This window comes from Diabrotica virgifera, chromosome 2 (assembly GCF_917563875.1).
Source record: "Diabrotica virgifera virgifera chromosome 2, PGI_DIABVI_V3a".
Classification (NCBI taxonomy): domain Eukaryota; kingdom Metazoa; phylum Arthropoda; class Insecta; order Coleoptera; family Chrysomelidae; genus Diabrotica; species Diabrotica virgifera.
Window position 1 is genome coordinate 75077779 of NC_065444.1, and position 19686 is coordinate 75097464.

Here is a 19686-nt window from a genome sequence, read left to right on the forward strand (position 1 = left end):
TTTTTGGTTTGTTTGTGTTTTTCTCACGTATCTTTTTTAATAAATTTTTTTGATTTTTGTCCATTTTTTTGTTCGCATTAAATTCAATTCTAAACGCATTACACCCATTACAGTATTTAAAACTTTTTGCGTTTTCGTGATTTTTTGGAAAAATAACTGTAGAGTGCAACTGATGAAAATTTCATATTCTGAATTGGACGTTTCTGATGTTCCACCTGGAGCTAACAGTACTATGGGACAAGGTCGGTGTTACTTTTGTCACAGAAAAAAGAGAGAAAGTCCCGGTATAAGTGCATTGTGTGTAAAAACTTTGTGTTGCTCACTCTGTGAAAAATTTCATGTGTTTGTCTTGCAACGATAATAATTTTTTTTAAAGAAGAAATGAGTACTTTGTTTGTAAAATTATGTTTCATAGTAAAATAAACAAGTCTTAATTATCTTTCAAATCAATTTCCCCGAAGTTCACATATTTAATTTTTTTTAACTCCTTTATTCTGCAATCTATCAGTAATGACAATAAGCGTCCTTGTTGATAAATAATTATGACATGTACAGGATGCTCCATTAAGCACCCTGTTTTATAATGTAGCTATTGCTAACTTTGTGGCACTACCTCTAATATTTACAATATGTTATTATTTACAAAGATATGTACATTACTAATTACTTAAACCAATTAATTAAGTCTCTTGGTTTGAATTTTTTTAATCCTCTTTCTTCATGTTCATGTAAGTCTTCAAACAACCGCTTGGCTAACTCGTTAGGATGTTCAGACACTCTTTCGCGATATGTTGCACTATATTCACTTATCACCTCTTGCACTGTTGGAACTGCTAAGTCTCGTTGGGTCACGTAGTTGGGTACGTAGTATAGAGCATCAAGAATCAGCCTTATCGTCTTGTCTTGGAACCTCTATATTATATTTAGGTTGCTATTAGAAGCTGCTCCCCAGAGCTGGATACCGTAGGTCCAAATGGGCTTTATAATGGCTTTGTAGACCAATAGCTTGTTTTCTAGAGACAACTTCGAGTTTCTGTCGATAATCCAATATAGACGGCTTAGTTTTAGTCCTAACTGTTTGCGTTTAGTGAAAATATGTTTTCGCCATGTTAGGCTTCTGTCTAGGTGGATTCCCAGGTGTTTTACATCTTCGGCTTGAGGTAAATTGTTGTTGTTAAGTTGTACTGGTGGGCAAGTTTCTTTACGGAGTGTAAATGTTCCATGTGTAGATTTTAGTTCGTTAGCTTTCATGCGCCATTTCGACAGCCATTTTTGTATCTTGTTAAGGCAGATTTGAAATTGTCTTGATGCAATCTTTGGGTCTTCGTGTGAAGAAAGAGCAGCTGTATCGTCCGCAAATGTGGCTATTGTAACCATCGGTGCAGTAGGAAGATCACTTGTGTACAACAAATACAGGATAGGTCCGAGTACACTGCCCTGTGGTACCCCTGATTTTATGGCGTTCAGAGAAGAGTATTCTTGGTTTTGTCTGACAAGGAAGTGTCTATTGGTTAGGTATGATTTTAGTAACAGGAAGTGGGAATATGGAAGTAGCTTCTTAATTTTGTAGAAGAGTCCAATATGCCAAACTTTATCGAATGCTTGTGACATATCAATAAATGCAGCAGAACAATAACGTTTTTGTTGGAAGTCATCGTTAATCTTGTTAACTATTCTATGTACTTGTTCGATAGTGCCATGTTTGTTTCGGAATCCAAATTGGTAGTCTGGAATTAAGTGCATCATTTCTGTTATCGACTTCAGCTTTTTGACGTATATTTTCTCGAAAATTTTGGAGATAGTTGGTAGCAAGCTAATAGGTTGATAAGAGGTAACTTCTTCTAATTTTTTGCCTGGTTTAGGGATCATTATTATTTGTGCTACTTTCCAGATCTTTGGGTAGTACCCTAGTTTGAGGACGGCATTGAAGATATATGTTAGTAATTTAAAGCATTTGGGTGTTGATTCCTGAAGCACTTTTCCTGTGATAAGATCATATCCTGGTGCTTTTTTAATGGTTCATTCATTATTATATTTCTGGTTTCACTTACTAGAATTTTTTTACAGGCAGGTCCATTTGGAAGGGTGCATTAAGTGTTTCGTCTATTTCTTTATCTTCTGAAGCTGCTCTGGATCGTATGGATGGAATACTTTTTTTAAGTGTTCAGTAAAGACTTCTGATTTTTCTTTGTCATTTCTTGCCCATTTATTTCCGTTTCTAATTGGAGGATTAAACTGTTGAGGTTGTTTAAGCTTTTGTTAGCCCTCCATAGTGCGTAGCCTGAGGCTTCCGTTGGGGTTAGAGATTCTAAATAATTCTTAATGTTTTCAGTTTTACTGTTCGATAATGTCTGTTTTAATTCTGTGGTAGCTCTGTTATATTTTCTTCTATTTTCTAGTGTTCTGTTTTTCATCCATTGTTTTCTCAGTTTTCTCTTAATATTTATTTTCTCTTTAATTGATTGGGGTAGTTCGTTTGCTTTTCCTTCTCGGTATATTATTGGAGTTGCGTTCCATGTAGCTTGTTGGATTTTTGTCGTTAGGTCTTCTGTCGCGACGTCTATATCATTTTCTGTTTTAAGTGGTATATTTAGTGATATTAGGTTATCTAAATTGTTTCTGTATTCATCCCAATTGGTTTTTTTTATTATATAATGTAGGGGGCATTTCTTTTTTTAAGATCTTTGAATGTATTATGATTATTATCGGGGAGTGATCGGAGGACAGGTCATCAGATGTGGTCACCTTGCTTTTTTTAATATCTAGGCCTTTGACGGTTGCGAAGTCTAACAAGTCTGGAAGTTTGTTGATGTCTGATGGCCAGTAAGTAGGTTCATTAGTAGATAGGTATTTGAGGTTATTTGCATTCATTGCCTTTAATAGTTCTCGGCCTTTAGTGGTTGTTATACGTGATCCCCAAACGGTATTTTTGGCATTGTAGTCTCCGCCGGCTAGAAATATATTGCCCAATGTCTTGAAGTATTCCTCGTATTGTTCTTGTTTATTGTTGTGTTTGGGCGGGCAGTAAATTGCAGATATGGTTAGTGGACTGGAGTCATTTGTTATAGTTAAGCTCGTGGCTTGTATGTGTTCTTTAGAAAATTTTTCTCTCTCAAAATGTTGAATATTATCCCGTATAATTACTGCGGTTCCTCCATGTGCCTTCTCGCTCGGATGTTTCGTAGTGTACACTTTGTATTTTGGTATACGGAAGTGGTGTTTTTCTGTACAGTGAGCTTCAGATATAAGCAGCATGTCAAGGTTTTCATTATTTATATATGACTTTACTTCATATAATATTTACTTAAGTTCACATATGAAAAAAAAAATGGATTTACGGATGGGGTGCAAATGCACCCCGCACCGTCGTTTACGTAAATATCTAAGCACCGCCTTACGAGGGTTAATAAAAAAAGCACCATAGTATGTCCTAATAACTGGCAATATAGTGCAAAAGTGATTGAAAAACAATAACAATAATGCTACAAATCATTAACGTAATACTAAGACTGAGTTACTTTCGAAATCAATGGAAATAATCAGCAGAAACAATCATGCTACCCAAGCCCAGAAAAAACCCTAATGAAATATGCTCTTACAGACCTATCATCCTCTTGCAAATATTTTTAAAAATATTATTTATTTGGGAATCTGTTATTCAAGCGAATGGCCCCAATATTAATGAAAAAAAGCTCATACCAGATCATCAGTTGGGCTTTAGAGCAAAACAGGGTACAATCGAACAGGTCCACAGAGTCGTTAAGCAAATTAGCAAAGCCACCTGCTGATGTACGAATATCATCTAGGTTTCCATGTATTAATTTAACGCCTTCTACATTCTACTAAAGGGTTCGGTAGAAAATAGAAGATCAGTTAACTGATCAAATTGCAATAGAACGAGGAGTACGACAGGGCTGTATTTTATCTCCCCTACTATTAAATATTTATTCTAAATGGATATTTAAGGAAGCTTTAGACGATTGTGCGAAAGGAATATTAATAAACGGTGAATGGCTGAATAACCTTAGATATGCAGATGACACTATAGTTTTTGCCGATAATCTGAATGATTTACAGATATTAACAAATCGTATAACAGAAGTCAGCAACAGATACGGACTAGCTCTTAACATTGTAACATGAAAAGGGAATAGAATTTTGACAAGATGTTGTTATGTCATATTAGGGAATATTACACAATGAAGGACATGGCTACGGTCGCTCAAGTCTCAGAGATCTAAGGGATGTGGATTCTTAAGGGATGTTATAGTATACTCTTATTACCTTAGAAAAAAAAAATAAAAGAAAAATCGAAATAGGGATGTCAAATAAAAAAATAAAATATTGGGCGCCACTAGTTACCTCAAGGGAACCAAAAATTTTACAAAATAGAAATATTAAAAGAAAAATAGTATTAAATCAAAATAAAACAAAAAACAGTCAAATAAAAAATATATAAAATACTTTAAATTTACAGCAAATATGGTATGACTTACCTTGCCTACTCTATACTATACTCAATATTGTATACTCAGCTAATTTCTTTATTGTTCTTACGATTCAAGAGAGAAGGAAAAAGGGAAATAATAAGATGGTAATTAGCAAATAAAACATTATTTATTTAAAACAAAAAAATTAATTACGAATCTGTGATCTCACGGTGTTAGAAATTGAGATCGAGATTACCAAACAAAAAAAATGAAAGATGAGTTCTACATAAAAAAATATAAAATAAAAATATCGTCGTCAAAAAAATATACCTTGTGTTACAATCATTGTCCTGGTTGTTCTTGGTGGTTAAGTCCAGGCGCGATTTCACTTCACTTTAAAGTCACTTTATAAATGATTGATACAGCAACAGTACATATTTGATGAAACCATAGTTCATACAAAAATCTATAGAAAAATTCAGCATTGTTTAAATAAATTAGCACTTAGGTACTCGAACAAAAATATTTAAAAAAAATCTTGTTATTTAGTTCAGGGGTCACCAATTAGTTTCCCTGAGGGTCCGTTTCGAAAACTTATGACACTTCCGGGGTCCGGATTTATGCTGCCTGTGTCTGACTGTTCTGATTCGGTTTGTTGGTGGATTCTTGTTAAAAAATATCCCCTATAAACAAATCAGGAGGGTGCCGGGCGAAATTTTTGGGCAGAAATTTTTTAATAGTTTTTTAACAAATTCACATAAAAAATGCACATGACAATTTTATATGTATTACAGCTTACTTAATTTCAAAATTATTAATGATTAGTAAGTATAACAATAAGGGGGGAAACTCTTTAAAAAATTAAATTATCAGAGAGAAAAATGACATTTTCTTATGTACAGTTACGGTTATTGAATAGTTTACAGGCTTACGTATCTAGGAGCCGATTTTTTAAATTATTACCTCGTTTAAACGCACCTTTTACGTCAAAGTGACGTTACCAGTGGTTTACCTAGAATAGGTTATTTAAAATTAAAAAATAAAAATAATATAAATATATTTTACAAAGTTTAACAAAATGGAAAGTATAAAAGGAAGTGTTTTAAATAGAATGGATTATGGTCAATGAAAAGGAATTCTGGTTTGAAAATACCGATTTTATTTTATATCTATCCCAAATTATCCAATCTTTGTTTGATTTTCCATATGCACATATATGGCTCACGTCCAAATCTGCAGCAACTTGTCTTAAAAACCAACCTTCTTCGAGTTGGCAATTGCTATTGCCTTTGCGCATCATTCAAATTCATTATAACCATTTTGGAGGAGTTTGATGACGTTATTTTACTTTTCAACACTCGAAATTTTTGACAAGCATTGACTTTTTGAAATTTTTTAACTTTAACATTTATCAAATCTGTACGACACTGCAATTTTATAGTAGGTATTACAATATACAAATTAAGGTGTAAACTATTCAGTGATCGTAACTGTACAACCTGTCTGAAGTTTGGAGTGAGTTTAGTGCAACTGAGTCTCATTAGGAAGTTGAGATATTCATCTGTTAAGTGAGATTTCTACCGATTTTTAATAAAGTTTATTCTTGATAAAGCGGCTTCGCACACATAAGTTGAGCCAAACATAGTACACAATTTCATGGCCAAACATTTTCAAAATTGCCAAACACTAGGTATATTTTGAATTTATTGACGGTCCGGATGCGGACAAAACTAGCTCACGGTCCGGATGCGGACCGCGGTCCGCTAATTGGTCTAGTTCTAGTTCATTAAACCCTGATCCAGTTCATTAAACTGGATCAAAAATAATAAAATGTAAGCAACTCCGTGCTTTAACTAGGGTGTTGAAAACACAAAAAGAAAACTTCTTAACTTCTACTTGCTTGTAAAGATCGATAGTACCAACAGTGGTAGAAGGATATAGCGTTCGCTTAAAACGGCGAAAACGCGATGGTCCACGACTTGCTTAGACCATGATGAAACCAACACTAACTAATCACAAAAAACTTCTGCAATACACTTGCAAAACTTAGCTGGAACTGCCTTGATAACTTTTGCCGGTAGCCGCATATCGCAGCCCCGAGGCAACCGGCAAGATCTTAACTTGTCGATAGCTCTCTCTCCTGAACTAAACTTGAAGACGGCCCAGATGGAACTAACTTGACCGATCTCCTCAAACTTGGGTTCCCTCTTTCAAAAAAAGAAGTTACCACCCAATCTACCAACATCAGATCCAAAACACTCAATTAATCAAATCCTCAACCAATAAGAAGTTGCTAATTACGCACCAGGGTAATCCTTTTGGCGTATACCAAAACAGCTCATCCAATCAATGAAAAGAATACACAAAGAGACATGATATTTCACTCCACCCATTTTTCTCACCAAAAAAATGCTTACTTGGACGTAGTCACAGCGAAAGGCCCGTTCTCATGGAAAATGCTTAAATCAGCAGTAAGAACACTTGTTAGATTATATAAACACACTCAAAGGCTCTTATCGATATTCCAACTCTAAAATAAATAGAACCCCCGACTTTCTGTCGGTAAAAACAATTTACTGAAAGATTTATAACTTTGATGCCTTTGGCGGTGAGCCTCTCGGCAAACACCGCTGATACAATTAAAACAATTACGTCACATTCTGCGTAGAAACAGATTATACATTCGACTATTCGTGAGAATCAAGAATAAATCACGTTATACGAAAGATTTGTGAGAACTTACGATTCTTCGATAAACAAATATGAATTCACGATTCTATTGGACAAAATGCTTATACCGGGGTCGTAATATAGTTATTGTCTTAACACAAAAAAATAAGGGGTGGTCATTTACCTTCGCACGTAAAATACGTAACAAACTTGACCCCGAAACCTATATGAGTGAGACTAGGTGGGAGAGTCGAATTAATGCGGTTGTACCACTGAAATATCAGCTTGGGGAAGTCTATGACGCGCTTTTTGAATGTAGTCAAGACCAAAAAAGGCTAGACGCATATGCAAGAAATACAGCCACAAGTTTGGCCAAAAAGTTGAAAGATTTCCGATTCATCTGCTGCTTAGTAACGTGGCAAATGATTTTGTTTAAGATAAACCCCATAAGCAGGAAACTTCAAAAGGTTGACATGGACATAGCAAACTCCCTTGCTTTGATTTCTTCAACGAAGCAATTTTTTTAAGAAACAAGGAGTTATGCAGGATTCAACAGAATATTAGTCGATTGCATGGAAGTGGCCGAAATGATTGAAGTTGACCCAGTATTTCCTAAAGAAAGTGAACTGCTGCCGAGAAAAAAGAAGGAAATAATTTCTTATGAATCAAGTGATGAAACGGTTCTTGATCCTGAGATCGTGTTCAAAACTAAATTCTTCTACGCGGCCTTGGATCAGTGTATCTCTTCTCTAAGCGACAAATTTGAGCAGCTTCAAAACTATCACCAACTGTTTGGGTTTCTACATTCAAAGACCACAAGTGATGACAAAACCTTATTAAAATGCTGCAAGAACCTACACATTGGTTTCACTGATGATTAGCACAGTGACATTGATGGTCTTCAACTATATTATGAATTGAAACTTGTTAACAGCCTGATTCAGCATGTTGAAAAAGAAGACAAATGCAAAATCAAAGGCCCAGTTGACATGTTGAGCTACTTAGCAGACAACGGATTTGTGGAGAACTTTCCTAACCTGTGTGTAGCACTGCGAATCCTTCTTACTCTCCTAGTGTCCGTCGCGAGTGGAGAAAGGAGTTTCTCCAAGTTGAAAATAGTAAAAAATTATCTGAGGTTTTCCATGTCGCGAGACATATTGGTGTGACTAGCTTTGATGTCAATTGAGTTTGCAATGCTCGAGAATATTGATGTTAATGGTGCAATAATTGTAAATGAGTTTGCCCAGAGAAAATCTAGGAACGTTAACTTTGTTCAACTTAGCCCATAATATAAAAACACAATGTCATATCTCATTGCCTTACAAGGCCTACCACTTTATGTCCAAAGCTCAACATTGTTATTTTCAAGTTTAATTAATCAGTTTTCTAAACTGTATTCAGGACTTGTAAATATAATCTAATTGTATAACTTGTCAACTTAACTTAAATTTGGATCCCACGTGTTGGGAAACCTGTATACCTTACCTTAGGGCATTATCCTGTTTGCCATGTGACCATCACAGGCCTTTTTACTGAAGTATGCACTTTTAGGGCATCTATATTTTATGTAAAGGGTTTTTACCCAAATATTTTTCTTTTGTGGCTCAGCTAGCATCCAGTTTATCGAACACTGATGATGATTTTTTAAAAAAATCGAAAACGTTTTGTTGTGATGTAGCCCTTTTAAGGGATTTTTAATAAAAAAATTTTTATACCTTTTACAAAGGATTTCTTTCCAATTTTGTCAACTTAAGTTCAAATAAAACATGTACTACCTTAATTTTACAACCATGATTTTTCTATAAAGTTGAACTTCAGCAAACCAGTTGCCCCCTCGATGGGGGGGGGGGGGTGATCGCCACAATAGTAATCCGCACGGATGAAATATTACACACGGGCCGCCTCTGCTTACCTATATCCTGGGTTGACCGAATTACTAATGTGGAAGTCCTGCGTAGAATGGGGAAAAGTGTGAAATTCTCATGACCATAAAAACTAAAAAAAAAATGGAATATCTAGGACATGTAATGAGAAATCAAGAACGTTACGGCCTTCTCCAACTTATTCTCCAAGGGAAGGTAAATGGTAAGAGAGGATCGGGAAGAAGACGCATTTTCTGGATTCAAAATTTAAGAAAGCGGTATAACACGACTACCACTGAACTGTTTCGCACTGCGGTAAACAAAGTCAAGATAGCCATGATGATCGCCAACATTTGGAATGGATAGGCACTTTAAGAAGAAGCATTTAACGCCTTCTACATTCTACTGAAGGGTTCGGTACACATGTTTCTTCATTGAGTGAGATGAGGGCTGATTATTTGATTTTTTTTATGCCTGTTTCTTTCGTGATTATTGATGCATCTTTCCTTTGTACTCTGTGTTGATTATTCCACGCATGTTCCATATCTTACCTTAAAGTTATAACAAATTTTCTTGTAGTACAATGCTTTTCCTCATTGTAGTTAATAATTATCTAAAAATAAAATAAAAGTTCCATTTTTAATCAGTTGCAATGCGAAGGCAAAACTTTCTTATTTTTCACTTAGACTTCACTTTTTCGGTTTTGAATTCCCTCTTGTTTTCTTCGCTTCAGCATCCATCTGGCTTGCAAATTTTAGAAGCCATGGAGGTGCTACCAGGGAAATGGACCAATAAGTTTTCAATTTAAAAATATTTTAGTAATATTTTTAATATTTTTCAATATTATTAATGTTGCTATTAGGATTGAAAACTTTACCTTTCAGTTGCCAGATGACGCTAGTCAGTTGCAATGCAACTGACATAAACTTTCGTGGTTTGGTCACTTCGAGCAGAGAGCAGCAGCGCCTCTCCAAAGATGACTCCAAAAAGAGTCGAAAATCGTCGATTCAGAGTGCTGGATTGCGCTCCCTGTTCTAAGTGAAAAATAAGACGGTTTTGCCTTCGCATTGCAACTGATGAAAAATGTAATTTTTATTTTATTTTTATATTGGTCTTTATTCATTTGAGTAACTAGGTCCATTTTTCGTTGGAACTTACCAGCTGTACAGAGAGGGTCGTGAATTGTAAGTTTTTGAATTCCCTCTTGTCTTCTTCGCTTCAGCATCCATCTGGCTTGCAAATTTTAGAAGCCATGGAGTTGTTACCAGGGAAATGGACCAATAAGTTTTCAATTTAAAAATCTTTTAGTAATATTTTTAATATTTTTCAATATTATTAATGTTGCTATTAAGATTGAAAACTTTACCTTAATAATTATTATCTAGCTAATAATTTTTGAAACATAATATCACCTATATTTCCTCTTATTTGTTGTGGGATGTAGCCAATATTTGCGATCTTTTTTTAATTTTTCAGTTTCATTTTATTATACAATAAGCCAATATTATTTAATATTGGCTTATTATATAATAAACTTATAACAGACGAAAACTGCTTCGTCTGTTTAAAGGTTATAGTAGGTCTAAAAGGTTATTCTAGACGAAGCGATAAAGCACTAAAATCGGCCTTACCCCCGAAAGAAAAAAGACAAGACGGATCTTAATAATTCTTTTTACATTCGATTCGTGAATGCGCCAGGAAACTTTGTGACCCCGAGCCATGATATAATATTGAAAAACTACATACAAAAAATGCATTCTTAAAGTGCATCTCAAACAGACAATAAAAAAATTCAGAACTCGTCAATTACCGGCGGAAATGAGTTCAATTTTGTTATTCGGGGGGTTTTTGGGGCCGCTGAAAACGAATATGACGTCAAAAGTGATCTCCGGAGTACCTGCTGCCAAGAGTACCTACTGTTTACCTCGTCATTAAAATTCATTAAAAAATTAGTCAAAAATCATTACTTGGGTGTTTTTGGGGCCGCTAACGAGGAATATGACATCGGAAGTGATTTTCGGAGTACTTGGTGACCAGGGTACCTACTGTTTAGTTCTCTTGTGGAATTTTCGGAAAAAAATTATTACAAAATTAGTCAAAAATAATTACTGGGGGATTTTTGGGGTCGCTAACGACGAATATGACATCGGAAGCGATCTCCGGAATACCTGGTTCCCAGGGTACCTATACTTCTTATGGAGTTTTCGGCAAATTCATTAAAAAATTAGCCAAAAATAATTACTCGGGGATTTTTGGGATCGCTAACGACGAATATGACATCGGAAGTGATCTACGGAGTACCTGGTACCCAGGGTACCTACTGTTTACCTCGTTTTCTGGAGTTTTCAGCAAATTCATTAAAAAATTAGTCCAACATCATTAGTTACGAGATAAACAGTAGGTACCCTGGGCACCAGGTACACCAGAGATCATTTCCGATGTCATATTCGTCGTCAGAGACCCCAAAAGCCCTAATCAATGAATTTTAACTAATTTTTATTGAATTTGCCAAAAACTCCAGAAAACGAGGTAAACAGTAGGTACCCTGGGTACCAAGTACTCCGTAGAGCACTTCCGATGTCATATTCGCCATCAGCGACCCAAAAAACCCCAAGTAATGGTTTTTGGCTAATTTTTTAATGAATTTGCCGAAAACTCCAAAAGAAGTTGGTACTCTAGACATAAGGTATTCCGGAGATCGCTTCTGATATTATATTCGTCGTTAGCGACCCCAAAAACAACCGAGTAATTATTTTTGACTAATTTTTTAATAAATTATTTGCCGAAAATTACACAAAACGAGGTAAACTGTAGGTACCCTGTGCACCAGGTACTCCAGAAATTACTTCCGATGTCATTTTCGCCGTTAGCGGCCCCAAAAACCCCCCGAGTAATGATTTTAATTTTTAATGAATTTGCCGAAAACTCCACAAGACGAGGTACATAGCAAGTACCCTGGGCACCAGGTACTCCGGAGATCACTTTTGACGGCATATTCGTTTTCAGCGACCCCAAAAACCCGCAAGTAACAAAATTGAACTCATTTCCGCCGATAATTGACGAGTTCTGAATTTTCTTTTATTGTCTGTTTGAGATGCACTTTAAAAATGCATTTTTTGCATGCAGCTTTTCAATATTATATCATGGCTCCGGTTCACAAAGTTTCCTGGCGAATTCACGAATCGAATGCAAAAAGAAATGTTAAGATCCGTCTTGTCCTTTTTTTTCGGAGGTTCAGTGCTTTATTGCTTCGACTATTCCTAACATCGTCCGATATCATATTTATGTAGCCATTTCACATCTTCAGTAATCTATTTTATACGTAAAAATAATATATACTTATTAGACAACTATCAATGGTAAAAGTTCCCAACCTCCTATGTAAATTTTTGGCTATTGTGTTTTGTTACCCTAAATTAAAGAGAATATGTATTTTTACTGTTTACAAGCTCCTATGTCGTTATTGATTAATTGGTTTCTAGATGGCAGTATATGAAATAAGGACATAGGAGCTTGTAAACAGTAAAAATACATATTCTCTTTAATTTAGGGTAATAATATAAAATATCCAAAAATTGACATAGCAGGTAGGGAACTTTCACTATAGCTATGTAATTATTATCAAACGGCAAAATAAAACATAATAATTTCTGATTGTATTTTTTTATTTAGTATAAAATTTTAAAAAGTGGTGTATGGTTTCTGAGCATATCTGTTATAAATATCGACCCAACCGTCTTGCCTCTGTTTTTTAAGATCAGTCTTTATAGTCAGGGTTTCGTTGAGGTCCAAATATTGGAAGTTGTTTGGTTTAAGGGTTGGCCAGTAGGTTATTCCCAAAATGTCAGTAGATTCAGATGTTGGGTTCCTGCAATAGTAGTTTTTTAAAATGGTTATATTGTATAGTCCCAAAAGATTAAAAACTATTGCTGATAAAAGCTTAAAAAGCTGATGTAATAGACCAACCCAAAAAGCTTTTAAATCAGCTCTACCTTTCCTCGCTAGAAGGGGGATTGAAAATAAATATATCGAAAACCCAGACGATGACAAATCTTGTAGTTAGCGAAGATATATGCGTAGGAACAAGATTCATAGACCAGGTAATGGCTTATAAATACCCAGGTCATGAGATTCGCATAGAAAAAAAAAGATACCCAAACCATTGAGCTTATCCGTCGTATAAGACTGACCTAAGCAGCCTTCGGCAAGCTGAACCAAATTTTCAAATCGTCTGACATATCAATCTGTCTTAAAAGAAAAACCTTTAATCAGTTAAAGTGTGTGTTGCCAGTGTTGACTTACGAAGCGGAAGCGTTGACCATGACAAGGAGAACACTACAAAAGATCCGTGTGTCTCAAAGGGAGATGGAACGTGCTATGCTGGGCGTTTCACTTCGAGACAAGATCCCAAACTGCCAGCTACAACAAAGATCAGGAGTGGCTGATGCAGTAGAGAGAATAGCAACACTGAAATGGAACTGGGCAGGTCACGTGGCTCGAATGACAGATAGCAGATCGACAAAGCGGATACTGGAATGGAGACCAAGGGATGGTACCTACCGAAACAGAGGTCGGCCACCAACACGTTGGACTGATGATCTAAAACGTTGTCATAGGAATTGGATGCCAGAGGCACGTCTATCAAGTTAGCAGAACAAAGTCAGCAGAACAGAGTTATTCTTATACCATAATTAAGTGTAAATTAAATGCCAATAATTTAATGTTCCAAGAAAAAATTAATTCCTCTTTTCTTTTAAAAGTTATCGCATGTTCTGCTAACTTAATAATCAAGCTAGCAGAACACTAGTTCAAAAATTTGATAAGTCATTTATAATTGAATGCCAAAGTATTCTCTGAATTAAATGCTAATTTAATGTTCCAAGAAAAATGTATTGCTCTTCTTCTTTAAAGGTTATCGCATGTTCTGCTAACTTGATAATCAAGCTAGCAGAACACTAGTTCAAAAATTTGATAAATTATTTATAATTGAATTCCAAAGTATTTTTTTAATTAAATGCTAATTTAATGTTCCAAGAAAAAATTGATTGCTCTTCCTCTTTAAAAGTTATCGCATGTTCTGCTAACTTGATAAAAAAAGCTAGCGGAAACCTAGTTCAAAAATGTGATGAATCGTTTAAAATTGAATGCCAAAGTATTCTCTGAATTAAATGCAAATTTAATGTTCCAAGAAAAAATATATTGCTCTTCTTCTTTAAAAGTTATCGCATGTTCTATTAACTTGATAATCAAGCCAGCAGAACATGCGATAACTTAAAAAAAAAGAAAAATAAATTTTTTCTTGGAACATTAAATTTGCATTTAATTCAGAGTATACTTTGGCATTCAATTATAAATGATTTATCAAATTTTTGAACTACTGTTCTGCTGGCTTCTTTATCAAGTTAGCAGAACATGCGATAACTCTTAAAGAAGAAGAGCAATACATTTTTTCTTGGAACATTAAATTTGCATTTAATTCAGAGAATACTATGGCGTTCAATTATAAATGAATTATCAAATTTTTGAACTAGTGTTCTGCTAGCTTGATTAGTGAATTTTTTTTTGGAACATTAATTATCATTTAATTCAGAGAACACTTTGGCATTCTATTATAAACGATTAATCAAATTTTGAACTACTGTTCTGCTAGCTTGATTATCAAGTTAGCAGAACATGCGATAACTGTTAAAGAAGAAGAGCAATAAATTTTTTCTTGGAACATTAAATTTGCATTTAATTAGAAGAATACTTTGGCATTCAATTATACATGATTTATCAAATTTTTGAACTACTGTTCTGCTAGCTTGATTATCAAGTTAGCAGAACATGCAATAACTTTTAAAGAAGAAGAGCAATAAATTTTTCCTTGTAACATTAAATTTGTATTTAATTAAGAGAATAATTTGGCATTCAATTATAAATTATTAATCAAATTTTTAAACTACTGTTCTGCTAGCTTGATTATCAAGTTAGCAGAACATGCGATAACTTTTAAAGAAGAAGAGCAATAAATTTTTTCTTGAAACATTAAATTTGCATTTAATTAAAAGAATACTTTGGCATTCAATTATAAATGATTTATCAAATTTTTGATCTAGTGTTCTGCTAGCTTGATTATCAAGTTAGCAGAACATGCGACAACTTTTAAAGAATAAGAGCAATAAATTTTTTCTTGGAACATTAAATTTGAATTTAATTAAGAGAATAATTTGGCATTCAATTATAAATTATTAATCAAATTTTTTAACTACTGTTCTGCTAGCTTGATTATCAAGTTAGCAGAACATGCAATAACTTTTAAAGAAGAATAGCAATAAATTTTTTCTTGGAACGTTAAATTATCATTTAATTCAGAGAATACTTTGGCATTCAATTATAAATGATTTATCAAATTTTTGAACTAGTATTCTGCTAGCTTGATTATCAAGTTAGCAGAACATGCGATATCTTTTAAAGAAGAAGAGCAATAAATTTGTTCTTGGAACATTAAATTATTATTTAATTCAGAAAATACTTTGGCATTCAATTATAAATGATTTATCAAATTTTTGAACTAGTGTTCTGCTAGCTTGATTATCAAGTTAGCAGAACATGCGATAACTTTTAAAACAAAAGAGCAATAAATTTTTGCTTGGAACAGTAAATTTGCATTTAATTTACACTTAATTATGGTATAAGAATAACTGTGTTCTGTTGACTTTGTTCTGCTGACTTTGTCCTGCTGACTTGATGGACGTGCCAGAGGCACAAGATCGAAATAGATGGAAAATTCTGAGGGAATTCTATGTCCAGCAGTGGACAAGCGAAGATTGAATGATGATGAATAACAATAAAATACGATTAACAACGCTGAAAATTGAGAAGCGTCCACCCATTTAGAAGATATATCCATATCATTTAGATATCCAAAGATTAGAAAAAACTATTGTTGGTTACCATTTAGGTAATTAACAGAATATTGATAACGTATTTAAAATACTCACAAGTTTTTGGCAAAATTACTAAGTAGGATTCGGTATCTTTGGCTTGTTAAAACATCTCCTGGTGGAAAGGTATTCAAATTCGTGTTATTACCAGTTACCCATTCGTATTGAAGTTCATCACCATGTGCTACTTTATATGCTCCTAAAAGTAATTTACAAACTATTAATAACCGGGAAAACAACATAATAATATATAGAACAACTATTTTATAATTTAAAGGTGATTCATTTCAAATCACTCAATTTTGTATCAAAAAAATTTTGAATGTCCGATTTGTCTGAAAATTGGTGTAATAGATAGATAGATAGATAGATACATTTATTTCCTTTTAAAATTTTACAATTTTATGGAAAGGGTGAGAACAAATATTTCGTTCCTTTTTCTCATCCCAAGAAACACACAATATGTTTATTTTAGGGATAAACAAAAGAAAGAAATAAATAATAAAAAAAAAAAAAAAAAACAACGAGTTATATAAGAATTAATTAAAGATACAAAGTATAATTTACGTATTTAACTATTCATTTATGATGAAAGACCTAAGTTTTAGAACATTCCAGATATAGCTAGCTAAATTGGTGTAATGTGAAAATGTATTTGGTGGAATGTAAAAATAAGATATTTAAGGTCGAATTGTCTTCTTCTTCTTCTTCTTCTTCTTCTTCTTCTTCTTCTTCTTCTTCTTCGTTTTTTCTCAAAATGTTATTTTAAGCGATTTTACAGTGATTTGTTATTTATTTCAAAAAATTTGCATTTTCTATCATGAAGTATATTTCTTTATTTTTAATTATGGTATGATTATGGTATTATATACGGTATTATGGTTTATACGGAAATAAGTAGTTTCATGCGCTATTATTAATAGGTATTTAATTATATTGTTCTATTTTGCGTTAGAATGGTAACAACTTGTTTTGTATTTATTTAGGCTTTTTGTTTAAGTTTTGCGTCCAAGGATATTAAATTAAGTAATTATTTTATATAAGTTGTATAATCAATTATGGAGCTCCAGAGTTTTTTAATGAAAATTAGCGCTTATTACCAAAATTCGAGAGGTTTAAGGACGAAAACGACAGATTTTTACCAAAGTTTGTTGATAGAAACCATTGATATTATTGCTTTGACGGAAACCTGGTTAAGTAATGACATTAATGATTCTGAATTGTTTGACGAAAGAAACGATAGGGACCTTGTAAGGACGCGTAAGGAAAGAGACAGAGGTGTTCTGATTGCAGTTCATAAAAAATATAAATCTAAACAAATCTTAGTAAATACTGAATTAGAGGTACTATTTGTTGAATTGGATGTATTTGGAAATAAATTAATTCGTAGTAACGTATATTTGCCCCCTCAGTCGAGCAATAACGATTATTTAGCTTTTGTTGATCTTTTTTCGTACATACATAGATAATACAATGAACACATCTATTTTAGTTTTTGGAGACTTTAATTTACCTTGTGTAACCGGTGTTGACTATAAATTTGAAAACAACACTTCTCTCAAATATTTGTCAATTTATGAATTAATTAGTATGTATAACTTTCAGTCTTTCAATAACATTGTGACTGAGGATGTGCGAACCTTAGATCTAATTTTGAGTAATATTGATATTTTAGTTGGTAAAAATAACTATCCATTTACAAATTAAGATAAGAAACATCCAGTTTTGAATATAGAATTTAAAATGATAAAGACAGAAACAATCAATCATTATGAGATGAATAATCTAACTAACCAATTTAATTTTAAAAAAGCCAATTTTCCTATGTTGTGTGATTTATTGAGGAACTGTAACTGGGATAATTTAGGATGTATGCAAGATATTGACATTGCAGTTGACTATTTTTATCATAAAATTTATGAAATATTTGAGGTGTGTGTACCTAGATTTCGAACTAAGAGTAGAATAAACAAATTTCCTGTGTGGTTTACTCCAGATATTATTTGTTTGGAAAGGGAGAAAGAGTTTTATAGGGGTATGCAAAATGTAGCGGTTTATCATGTTACTGAATATAAAGACTGCGAGCACTTTTAAAAAATAGGATCAGGGAAGCGCATGAATCATACATACATAATGCCGAAAACAGTATCAATACTAGCCCTAACTTATTTTGGAATTTGGTAAATAGAAACAAGAAAGCGAGTATTGACACTGAATATATAATTAATGGACACAATGAAATAATTTCTGATAGTAAAACAATTTCCCAAGAGTTTGCTGATTATTTTAAGTCTATATATGACCATAAATCTTCTACATACGATTTAAATTTTATTAATTCTAGTCACAATAATTCTCCTTTGCTCAGTTTCACTAAAGTTACAGTGCGTGATATACATAACGCATTTTCAAAATTAAAACCAAAGTTTTCTTCGGGATCTGATGGTATTCCGGGGTATATATTTAAAGCATGTCGCGACGATCTTACATATCCTCTAATAATTATCTTCCAAAAAATAGTAGATAATAATTATTTTCCGAAATTGTTTAAAATGACTAAGGTAACTCCTATCCATAAAAAGGTTCACGAAATGATTGCAAAAATTACAGACCTATTGCAATTTTGAATTGTATAGCAAAAATTTTTGAACACATCTTACATGAAAAAATGTATGCACATGTACACAAAATGATATGCCCACAACAATATGGATTTTGTAAAAATAAATCTATTGAAGCTAATTTATTATTATTTACTAATTATATTAATGATGTCATAGTCAACAAGAACCAGGTAGACGTGGTATACACTGATTTCGCCAAAGCCTTCGATAAGGTCAACCATGATATTCTATTAGAAACATTATTGTACTTTGGGCTAAGCAATTCATTGCTAGAACTTTTTGTAACATACTTGACAGATAGATGGCAATTTATATCATATAAAGGAGATAAATCGGAGGTTTTCCTGGTGGAATCAGTTATACCACAAGGTTCAAATTTAGGACCGCTATTATTTTTGCTGTTTGTGAATGAATTACCTTCTTTAATTACATCTCGGTGCCTTTTATATGCAGATGATTTAAAAATATTTAGAGAAATTAAAGATTTGAATGATTATTTTCAATTACAGTACGATTAAAACGAGATTTATGATTGGTCAATACGTAATAAACTGTACTTTAATTTGAACAAATGTACGATCATGACATATTGTCGTCAGGCAAACCCTAGTTATTTTATATACAATATGGGAAATAATAACTTACATAGGGTCAATGAAGTGACGGATCTTGGTATTACGTTTGTAAATAATTTAAGTTTCAACTTACATGTGCAAAATATTATGTCTCAGTCATACAAAATGATGGGACTTACTAAACGGGTAACATATAAATTTCATAATATCGACTCAATTAAACAGCTCTTTAGTTCATTTGTTAGAAGCAAATTAGAATTTGGGAGTATTGCCTGAAGTACCTTATTAAATAGTGGTCACATGCGGCAAATTGAATCAATTCAAAACAAGTTGAATAAATATTTATTTTAATATAAAAGAATTTAATATAAAAAAATTAGAGCAAAGGAGACTTCAACGTTGTTTAATTTTTCTCTATAAACTATGTAATCACTTAATAGACTCGCCTGATCTTTTGGGGCAAATAAAATTTTATGTCCCGGATCACAGAACCCGTCCAAGAAACATATTATTTTTTGTAAATACTTCTAGCCCACTTAATAAAATGTGCCAAATTTACAACGATTTAACAACAACCACTTGTCTGGAATTATTTGGAA

At 33.2% G+C, this 19686-nt stretch overlaps 1 protein-coding gene across 1 annotated transcript in view; it reads right to left on the reverse strand.

Moving 5' to 3' along the window:
• Nucleotides 1-12609: 12609 nt before the first annotated feature.
• LOC114333514 (cholinesterase 2) overlaps nt 12610-19686 on the reverse strand; it is an 80293-nt gene continuing 73216 nt past the window's right edge. Inside the window, exons 10-11 of the mRNA XM_028283399.2 lie at nt 15946-16087; nt 12610-12830 (exon numbers count right to left, since the gene is read on the reverse strand). Of these exons, the coding sequence (XP_028139200.1) occupies nt 12644-12830; nt 15946-16087 (329 nt within the window). The 3' untranslated portion in view covers nt 12610-12643. The remainder of the gene's footprint in view (nt 12831-15945; nt 16088-19686) is intronic.